General features: G+C 38.9%; 1 protein-coding gene across 2 annotated transcripts in view; it reads right to left on the reverse strand.

Annotated features, from left to right (window-relative positions):
• LOC121957543 (zinc finger MYM-type protein 4) overlaps positions 1 to 10,115 on the reverse strand; it is a 28,702-nt gene extending 18,587 nt beyond the window's left edge. Inside the window, exons 1-5 of one of the 2 annotated variants that reach the window (XM_088090539.1) lie at positions 9,836 to 10,115; positions 5,777 to 6,314; positions 4,532 to 4,681; positions 3,320 to 3,396; positions 2,789 to 2,941 (exon numbers count right to left, since the gene is read on the reverse strand). In XM_088090539.1, the coding sequence (XP_087946665.1) occupies positions 2,789 to 2,941; positions 3,320 to 3,396; positions 4,532 to 4,681; positions 5,777 to 6,314; positions 9,836 to 9,913 (996 nt within the window). In that variant the 5' untranslated portion in view covers positions 9,914 to 10,115. Of the gene's footprint in view, positions 1 to 2,788; positions 2,942 to 3,319; positions 3,397 to 4,531; positions 4,682 to 5,776; positions 6,315 to 7,790; positions 9,110 to 9,835 lie in introns of those variants that run through there. The other variant, XM_042506166.2, reaches the window with a different exon arrangement.
• Between the last annotated feature and the right edge of the window lie 564 nt (positions 10,116 to 10,679).

Genomic DNA, 10,679 nt, shown 5'->3' on the forward strand with positions numbered 1-10,679 from the left:
GTGGTAATATTTCTTCCCTTCCCCAAAAACGGCTCCGCCAGCCTCAGCACCAAACTCTCTCTCACAAGCTGACCTCGGCTCCGCGTCTCGTCCTTCCCCAGACACGGAGCCCCGTTCAGCATGTATTTTGATTGGACATCAGCAGCCAGCCAAAATTTGATACCGAACTTACTAGGCCTATTCCCCATGTACTGAGTAAATCTGCAGCGTGTCTTGGTGGGGAACAGCTGCTCACCTACAGTGATGTTGGCACCAGGTTTGTAGCAGGAGATGCTGTTCTGAACAAACTGGGTCCAAACAGCTGATATCAAAGCAAACTTGTCCTCCTGCAGACGCGCACAGCGAGTCGCCTTATGGTCGAACCGCAAGAACCTCTTTATCTCCCTGAAGCGGTTTCTGGCCATAGTTTCCTTGAAGAAGGGAAAGCCCCATTTTTCAGACCAGAGGGTTTCCAAGTCCATGTTTTTTGCAGCCAGTGCTCCACGGACGTACAACAGGGCGATGAAGGCTTTCAGTTCGGCCACTGTCAGGTCCCACGAGCTTCTGTCACGCTGCCCATGTGCCTCGGCCACAGTGCAGTCCGTTATGTGCAGGAGCATGCCAATATCAAACACACACAAGAAGGCTGAAAGAGCATCACTGATGCTGCGCTTTGCATGCGCGGTGGGGCCGGCAGCTTCAGTGAGGACACTTTGACTTTGTCTTCTCCCTGGATGTTTACTTGGATGCAGGACTGTCCACACTGTCCCATCTCTCCCTTCTTCTACAGCTGCCTCTGGGTCGAAAGGTGGGCTGAGCACTCCAGTTGGTACAGGTTCAGGGAGGTCTAGAGTTGACATTACAGAATTATTATTCATACTGTTTTATACAAACAATAATTAAATAAGGGGAGACCAGTGATGGTTGTAACAACTAATAACAATAAGCTTTTCACTGTACAAATATTGGTATTCTGCTCTGTAGGAATTCAATGTCTTTATCTGTCATAAAGATTAGGAAATACAAATATATCTGTTTTAGTCAAACTTTCCTGCTTCTGTTTCAAAATAAAAGTCCTCTGACAACTTCTCTGTCGACAGAATCCCTTCAGTTGTTGACACAAGGCATTTTATTGTGAAACATTTGTTGTTGACTGTGCAGGAGCTGCAAAACTAAATAAATTACTGGAATATGTGTTTATAAATTTGGAAAACCCTGCAGAAGTGTCACAGCAACAATGCAAAGCGACGTTGCCGCCACGCGCTGCTCACGCATGCAGTGAGCTCCAGGCACGCATTTTCTGCTAGTTATGGGCACTGAAAGACATCCTGTTACAACCGTCCCTAGTCTCCCCTACTTTTTGTCCTTCAAAGCAGCGCAGCAGAGCAGAGCTTACCCGCGTCCACCGGGAGCAGATCTGGATGATCCGTCTCTGATGAAAGTTGGCGTTTTCTCTTTCTCATTGGCATATCTTCAGAATCACTTCCAGATGAGGATGAAACGTTCTCTTCGACCCAAAGAAAGTCACTTTCATCCTCTTCCTCCTCAGACAGATCCCCGGCATCATAGTCGCTGTCCAAGTCCTGAAACATCTTCCAGGCCGCATCAGCAGTCACATTTCTCTTCATACTTCTCATTCAGACACAATATTTTGGTCCAAAACTGTGCAAAATTGCATATGTAAATGGAACGCACGGCCGCACTCAAAGTTTTACTTTTGACAGAGACAATGACAGTTGCCAAGCAACCAAGACGCAGCTGCCACCACGCGAAAATGTTCTCAATTTGACCACAGCGGTCATCATGACCGCCTGTGGCCGAAACAGGTAAAAATGATCACGTTTTCTTTGCCTTTTGTATAAAGTGATGTCTATCCAGCCTTCAAAGGGTTAAAGAATCAGGCTCTAAATTAGAGCATCTCATACAGAGGACGAACACAGGTGTTCCAGCACAGACATTGTTTTTCTTTCTTGATATTTCTATTGTCTGTCATCTGTCAAGGGACTACAAATGTAAATTAGCAGTCCCTCTAACTCCAGTATATTTACAATTGAATTGTATACTGATATTTATTAACCCTTTAACAGTCACATTAAGAAATGCCTTTGCAAAAAATTATACACCCTTATAGATCATAGAATATCTTTAGAATATCTAATGCCTCAATTTATGAAGAAAAAAAACATTTTCCCAGTATAATGCATTTTAAAATGTGCAGAAGTCAATGTTATATGACAAAAATCTGAAAATAAAAGTGACTTCATACAATAAACATATAAATAGATACAAATAAAAATGAATCAAGAAAAAAATAAAATATCAGTATAAAATATATGGTACAAAAATGTTAATGTTATATAATAAAAAAAATCTGTAAATTAAAGTAATTTCATAAAATAAACAAACCAAATAACAAAATAAATATAAAAAATATACAAATAAAAATTAAAACAAAAAATAATAAAAATCAGTTTAAAATGTATGGTAAAAAACAAAGTTAATTTAATACAATGAAAATAGAATTTAACAGAATAACAGTAAAATCAAAATACTAAAATGCATTGTATAGAAACATCTCTATAAAATGAAATTGGGTTTTGCTAAATTTTTAGAAAAGCAAACTGATCACAAAAACATGTCAACCACACGGTTAAAGTGCCTGTTAAAGGGTTAATATGCATGTCCCTATGAATAAAAGTTTTTTGACCATCAAAGGGTGTAAAAAATGTTCTAGTATACAAGAATACATGAATACAAGTACAGAGCTCAAGATAAATTTCAAACTCCTTATAAAAGATGTGTGCCCCACCTTTGCAGTGTTGGGCTCATCTTTCACGCTTGCTGTCGGTGTCGAGGATATTAGAGCTTGTTCATACTCTTCGTCTATCGGCTCATCCTTCACAGTCACCATGGGAGGGGAAGGAGACGACTTCATTGGCTGAGCATCAGATTGTATGATTTCCTATGACAGGAAAATACACACACATCAGTTTTTAGGAGTTCCATGACCATAACTAAGAAGCAGCGGTGTAATGTGACATACTGATAATACTCATCCTAACACTACTTAACCCCTTGAAACCTGAGCAAAATGGCTAGATTTCTTCTAGAACGTAGGAATAAGGCAATGACCAACGAAAAAATAAGTGACCCCAAAGTAGCAAGACATTAGAAAAGTACAAGAAAATTACCTGAAAATGTGGAAACATTATTACAAAGTTGCCCATTGCCTTATTTCCGATGTTTTTGAATAAAATTGCACCGATGTGCTCAAGGTTCAAAGTTTTAAACATTGTGGAAGGCATCTGAAAGCAGCACAAGAAAAAGTATTGATACTTACATTGTCAAATGTTGGTATTGACAGCTTCACTACTTTCATCCCGTTCATTACAGTAGCTGGCGATGAACTGTCCCTTCCTGCAGGAATATAAGCAACATGTCAATCGGTGATATTGGTGCAATAAAAGTAATAAACAAAAAAATGCATGAAAACTAGAAAAGTAAACTCAGCAGAGCCCAGATCTCTGCCAGGTGGCCGCCTGAGCCGACAGCGGCCACTGTAGACAATTCTTGTCATGCCAGTAGACCTGCACCACGTTTCAGAAGTGTCCCTGAAGCTAATAAAAAAACACACCACTTCTGTTTTTGACAGAGCTGCAGCGCATTGACGGATCGATTTCTCAGCCATTGTATGTGAAATCTGGATGTAGTTATGGGGATTAATGTATTTTAATAACAAAATCGCAGCCACAAATCTCTGATAAATGTCTTTCATAAGTGGATTTTAAATTGTATTAACTTTGTCTGCAGGCTACAGCAACACAAAATAGGAATAGGAGCCACAATGTGTCCTGTAATAATCAGTGGGGTTTGTTGTTTAAAGCTGAGTCCATTTCCAAAAACGCTTGCGCCTCCCACCGGCTGGTTAAGAGAAGTGAGGACTAAACAGTCAATAACAGTATAAAACAGTCAATAAAACAGGTTTTCAGTATTTGTGAATTAGCACAAACATGAGAGGTTCTTGAGCATATCGTTAGAAATGTGCGCACAAATGTTTAGGCTGCGCGCGCACACACACACACACACACGACTAAACATACGATACCCTGCAGGTCTCTGTCTGCTGTAGATAAAAAGCATCCATTTCAACAATGATATAAAAATAAGCAGATAAATTCAAGCTTTCTTTGATTAAGCAGCCAGGATTAAAACTAAATCTAAATTTTATCATGACTGTTTAAAACATTTAATTTTAATTGCAGGATGTGAGGAAGGGTTAAGATGCTTTAAAAGTGCCAACTTATTTCTAATGTCCTGGTTAGCACAATATATACTCCACCAGCATTTAATGGTGAGACGTGCACTTGCCAAAATCTCCAAATCTGGTAGTGTTATCTCTTATCAGCCATTGCAAGAGCTTTAGAAACGTCCTTTATTGAGCTGGTCATATAAAAACTGGTTGGTAAATTATGCATATTTGAGTTTAGCACAAAAGATTTTATTTTCTTTTTAGGAAAAACACCTCAAGGACAGCTGCTCTGAAATCACTCACCTGTACTGGCCGTGGCCTCAGACGACGGAGACGAGCCGGACTGCATCACGTCCAAAGACACTTTCATGTCCTCCTCTGCAGGTGCTGGTAATACAGTTGGTTTCACATCCGTTTCCTCCCCAACAGAGTTACTGTCCTCCGCCACCGAGGCTGTGAGGAAAAATTCCAGTTAAATAATTTAAAGACATTAGTAGGATGCATTAAAAATGTTCTTTATTTACATTCTCAAAAAGATGCATATTCTGTGTTTAAGGTTTACTATGCAGCAGGTTACAGGTTACTGTTAGTAAACACACGCACAAGCAAAGTACAAGAAAGTAAAACCCAACCCACTATTCCCTCGTTTGGTGTTTCACCTTATTATATATATTTTTTCAGTGCTGTGTTAAAGAAATTAAGGAAAACCTAATGCACCATACATGTAAAGCAACGGTTGTCAGGGGTTTTAAAAACTATGCAGGATTTACCTAAAAACTATGTATACTCACAAAGAAGTAATCCCTCTCAATCATTACTTTTGACCCACAAGAAGTGTGTTGCGGTGTATTTTTCTGCAGAGACTCTGCCCTCTGCAGGTTTTTTCTTATTTTCTGGGTTTTGGGACATTTACAGCGTGTACCCAAGCAGCACTCAGGTGAGGTCAGAGCTTTATAAAAAGGCAGAAAACAGGTGCAAGGCAGCAGCACGGTGCTGAAAAAAAAAAATCACGAATATAGTGAAGCGAAACGCCTCACCAGATCAAACCTGGGGTTGGCTTTTATTTTCCCTTTTGAGAGATTTAACAAACAGTAACCAACAATCCTGCATTGAACACCTTCACTCATTAGTTTGTTCTAATTACAAATTAATTACATGTCCAATTTGTCACCTTGCACAACTTTTTTTATTTTAAACATGTTTGAAATCAAGATTCATTCAATTCAATTATGTCATACTGTTTGCAACAATAGAGGCAGATGGTGTTGTGTTACAAGTCACACCTCTTTTGCTTCTTGGATGCCAGCATGCTATCTAAAATCACACACTGGAGCGACACGATGCCGTCATACTTTGGGTTTATTGCAGAAATGCAACGGCAAAGACAAGAAGGGACTTTGTAGTGGCCCTGGAGCACAATCATTGTGTACAAAATGGCTAAAGAGAGAGGAGGAAAAGGTGGACTATTGCATGCAATGTTTCCAGGGAAAAGAAAAAAAAGAGAATTGTGTACTAAAAGACTTTTAAACCTTTGTGATAAAACTTCACCTGTAGTTGAAGTGGTAGGTGATCGACTGCACTCCACGTCCATCGAGTTTTCCTGCTGCTCCTCTTTCATCTGAGCCTCCTGCTCCACCTGGTCCACCGTACCAATGTCCATCATCTCATCGAGGTCGTCCGCTGAAGAGAGCCTCGATTTATTCACCTGCTGCTCGCTGGTGTCCTCCTTAGTGTCGACTTCTGGCTCGTTCAGCTCGGACTCCTCCTCAGCTTTCGGCTCTCTCTCAGACTCCAAAGTGCCGCCTTGTTCACCGCCGTCAACCAAAACTGTGCTGATTGTCTCTTCTGGAGAGAGAGTCGTCTCTGAAGCCGCCTCGCCTTCTTTAGGTTCCGTTTCTTTACTTTCCGGTTCATTTTCAGAGGCAGCAAAGTTGTCCTCCTCTCCGTGTTCAGAAAGTCTAGGAGAAGCTGTGGGAACAAGCTCTGGTTCTCCAACATCCACTGACGCTCCCGACGTTCCCGACGCTCCCGACGCTCCCGGCTCTGGAACACCTTCCATGGACTCTCCTTCTGTTCCCTCTGGCTCCTGTGAAAGACGATGAGCAATTAAGCCTCTGTAAGATGCAAGAATACTGACTTTTGTAATGTTATTGAAAAGTTTTTTTTCATATTGCTGGTTTATCCAGTGTAAAGCAGGGATGCAAATTTAACCCTTTAAAACCTGGGTCAACATCAGTTTCCTTGTGCTGCATTCAGACACCACTCAAAATCAATTCAATACTTCAAAATGTGAGCAAACTGGTTTGACTTCTTTGAAAAACATGGGGGGGGACTTGCCAATCTTGGTAATCTAGGGAAAAAATGCCAACAAATCATGTTTTTATTATATATTTATATTTTATATTTATTATATATTTCTAAATATTTTTTGCGCTTTATGTTTTTTTTTTTTTTACAATAATTTCCGAGACACATTTTTACAAATTTCCTGCCGATTTTTGTCGATTGTTTTGTGAGTCGCTCATTGCCTTCTCCCATGTTTTTGAAAGAATTTAAACCCATTTGCTCAGGTTTTAAAGGGTTAATCGAATGGTAATCATAATCATGATTTAGGCTTCTCACAATTAAATGAACATGATCGACTGAGTTACTGGTGTTAAAAATGAGTCCTCTGCTTGTAGAAAACTCAGCACAGCAGTTTGAGTAAAAATTAACTCACAGCTCGGTCAAAAACTAACCTGTTAAAAAGGGTTGTAGTTTTAATATGTAAAACATTTATAACTTTAATGACTTGAATAAAAGTTAGGAGAGAGTAAAGGTTTGTTTTTCCACAGCTTTATGTGTCACCTTGGTAAACAACTAACTTGATATTGCAGGATAACTTACACTATGTACCCATTTTAAAAAGGAGTCAAACATCTGTTTTTATTTTCACTTTTTTTGTATTTTTAAGCACAAGGAGATAACCAGTGACCATGTAAACCAATCATGCAATTCAAGCAATGTCCATGGAGTAACATTTCAAACATGAACACATATTTAGATAAATATTAAATCTCTATTTAAATGTACACGGCTATATGCCTGTGTGAAAAATGTTTTTAAAAGCTTACTTCAGGTTTGAAGGTTTGACCCTTTTTTAAGTATAAATGAGAGCTGGAATGTGCAGATTTTCTTGCATGATCGATCGTGTATTTTAGGGACATTAAACTGTGATGTGACAGTAAGTTTTCAGACCGACAAACATTATATTATGTTTTAATATTTTTTATTATTTTTATTAGGGATGCACGATACTGGATTATTTGCCGATGTCCGATATGCTGGGATAAAAACAACTTATTTGGGCGATATTGTACGTTTTGTTCATGTTCACATTGTCAATTAAAAAAAAGAAAATGATACAACAGGATGTGAATTCAGAAGAAATCAGCATGTTGGCTGCCTCCACTACTTCCTTTTAAAGCCAATATCTGTCGTACCGATGACGTGCCGATGTTATCGTGCATCCCTTTTTGTATGGTGATATTTCTTTTTTTGTAGGTATTCAGAGCTATCTTACCTGAAATTTGGGCACAGCATTGAGCTTCAGCATATGTCTCATTCGATTATTTGGCATCCTTGTTACTATATAATCATCTTCAGAGAAATGTTTGCTACAAACGCGGAGTTGTTTCAGTTTTGCGGGTGGGGAGTTGACGTCCCTTTTCAGTGCAGCTAACCACAGCATTCTGAGGTCGATGTCAATCAGAGGAATACGGTGAAATACATACGGGGACCACCGCTTTTCTCTGTTTTTGCAGCCCGGATAAACGCAACTGCGCACCATGTTTGAAATCTTAGGAAAAAACGCAAAGTTTGATTTCAGTCTCCTAACAGCACTTTCTGACTGAGCTGACCTGCAGTGAGCGTCACACACTTGCACTTCTGCAAGGATAAGAGAAGTTTTACAGTTGGAAATCAAAGTAAAGCAGTGAAAACTCTAAATACAGCGTGCACTTGATGTAGGTTTTTTGGGTGGGCCTTTTTTAGGTGGCTTAAATGTGTTTTTCTGCTGCCCCGGCCCAAAGTAATAAACTGTGCTTATTTTCCACTGTTACTCCTGACTGCTTCTCCAAACTGGGGGCGGGCCTGCTGCCATCTTTTACAACCCCCACTGCAAAAAATCCAGCCTTCTCCTTTAACCCTTTAAAACCTGGAACAACTTTAATTTTATTGTGCTGTCCTCACACACCTTTCACATTGAAACCTGTGCAAATTTGGTCGATTTCTTTTAAAAATTTGGATAAAAAGGCACTGAGCAACTTGGTACTATAACTCCCACAAACTGCAAGAAAGAAAGAAACAACCTTAAAATTAGTTTAAAAGATAACGTGTGCATTCACGTGTGAAAGAGAGAGAGAAAATTATAGAAGCTTATACCTTAAAAAATAGGGAAAATGTCCAAAAAACAATATTTATACTACTATATCATTTTTATTATTAACAGTTTTTTCTATATATTAGTATTTTTAAAGCTTTTTTCTTTTCTTTAAATAATTTTCAAGTTAACTCTTCCCTTTTTGTATTTTTCTTAGATGCCAGTGATGATAGATGATAGTTGGTGACAAGAACATGACCTCAAAATGAGTTTAACGGTAAGAGAGAGCAAAGTATTTCTTTGAAATTACTAAACAATTAAAAAATAGGGAAAATGTCCCGAAAACAACAGCAATACCAATTGTTATTATTATTGTAGTTGTTAATCGTTTCATCTATAGTTTGATTTTGATTTTTTAACCTCTTTTCTTTTCTTTTTAGGGGTAAATTTTAGGTTATTTTCTTGTAGCTTGAAAGTCCTTTTCTGGAAGGAAATTAAGCCAAATTGCTCAAATTTAAAGGTTGAAGTTCAAAGAAATAAATAAAACGGTAACGTATATTGAATAACTCTCTGCTAAATCGACCTATAGAGTCATTGATAGTGTCAGAGAGCTACATTTAAAGCACTTATATTTTAGACTTATTTACACGCTCACATGGCCCGAGCCCTGCAACATGCCCGAGCGATCAATAACTTCACACCGAAGCGAGCTCAAATGCAATCATGACATTTGTGTAACGTTAAATAAACGGACGCTAAAATCGCGATTGCAAAAATGTAAAGTTGCATTTGCACACGCGCTGTTTTAACCGTTTTCACCAAACAAACACAAATTAGCTTGTTGCTCGAGCAGCTCCTGCTATGTAAACACAACTACCGCCGCACAGCCAGCGTGGACACGAGGAGGTCTATCACCTCCGCGCGAGCCGCCTCTGTGGATTGTGCACGTTACGGCGATAACGTTGCCTAATTACACGACAATTCACGTTAACGTTAACCAAGAAAAACACCAGCTGATTATTCGCTAAGCTAACGCTAGCCTACAAGTCTGCACACCCCTCTCTGCCGTTAGCTCGCTGCGGTTAGCTGCTAGCCTTTAACGCGCCGATGAGCCCACGCGCCTCAATAACGACCCGCCGCGACGCTCAGAAAGCATTTACACGTGCAGTAACGTTTGATGCATCGCCGTGTCCGTGTCTCGGCGGTGTAATGTGTGTGTACAGCCGTAACAACGTGCAGAATATTACCGCGCCAGAGTCTTGGACAGACGAGACTTGATTGGTGGCCAGTAGTTGGTGTCCGTCGCCAGTTTCCGTTGCCGCCATGTTGGCTCCGGAATCCTGATGTGTGTGTGTGTGTGTTTGCAAACTGAGAGCACCTTTTTTTAAACACACTGTTAAACTATAAAACACTACTGTTGCGGTCTTTTACGAAAGCTGCATATTTCCCATTCAGTCCGGCTTGTCGCAGTCTTCTTCTTTTGTTGACTTCTTCTGGTTCTTCTTCTTCGCGGTTTCACGACCGACTGCATCCTAAATGTGACACTACCGCCACCTGCCGGAGTCAGCCACCTCCTACAGCGGGGACAAATATAATAATACTAATACTAATACTAATACTAATAATACTAATACTAATACTAATAATAATAATAATAATAATACTAATACTACTACTACTAATAATACTAATACTAATACTACTACTACTACTACTACTACTACAACTAATAATAATAATAATAATAATAATATAATGACAATAATAATAATGATGATGATATACTACTACTAATAATAATAATTATAATAATAATAATAATAATGATAATGATAATGATAATGATAATGATAATGATAATAATAATAATAATAAAATAATAATGCACCCCCATTCATGTTTCTAGGACATATTTTTACATTTTAGGATGTTCCTAGGATTTCAGGACATTTTAGGATTTTCGAACATTTCTAGAATTTTGGGATATTTTTAGGATTTAATGACATAGGATTTTTGGATATTTCTAAAATGTTAGGATTTTTCTAGGAATTTGGGATGTTCCTATAATTTTATGTTTCTAGAATTTTGGGC

The sequence above is a fragment of the Plectropomus leopardus genome, chromosome 17, assembly GCF_026936395.1.
Source record: "Plectropomus leopardus strain MGB_pleo_1.0 chromosome 17, ASM2693639v1, whole genome shotgun sequence".
NCBI lineage: Eukaryota > Metazoa > Chordata > Actinopteri > Perciformes > Serranidae > Plectropomus > Plectropomus leopardus.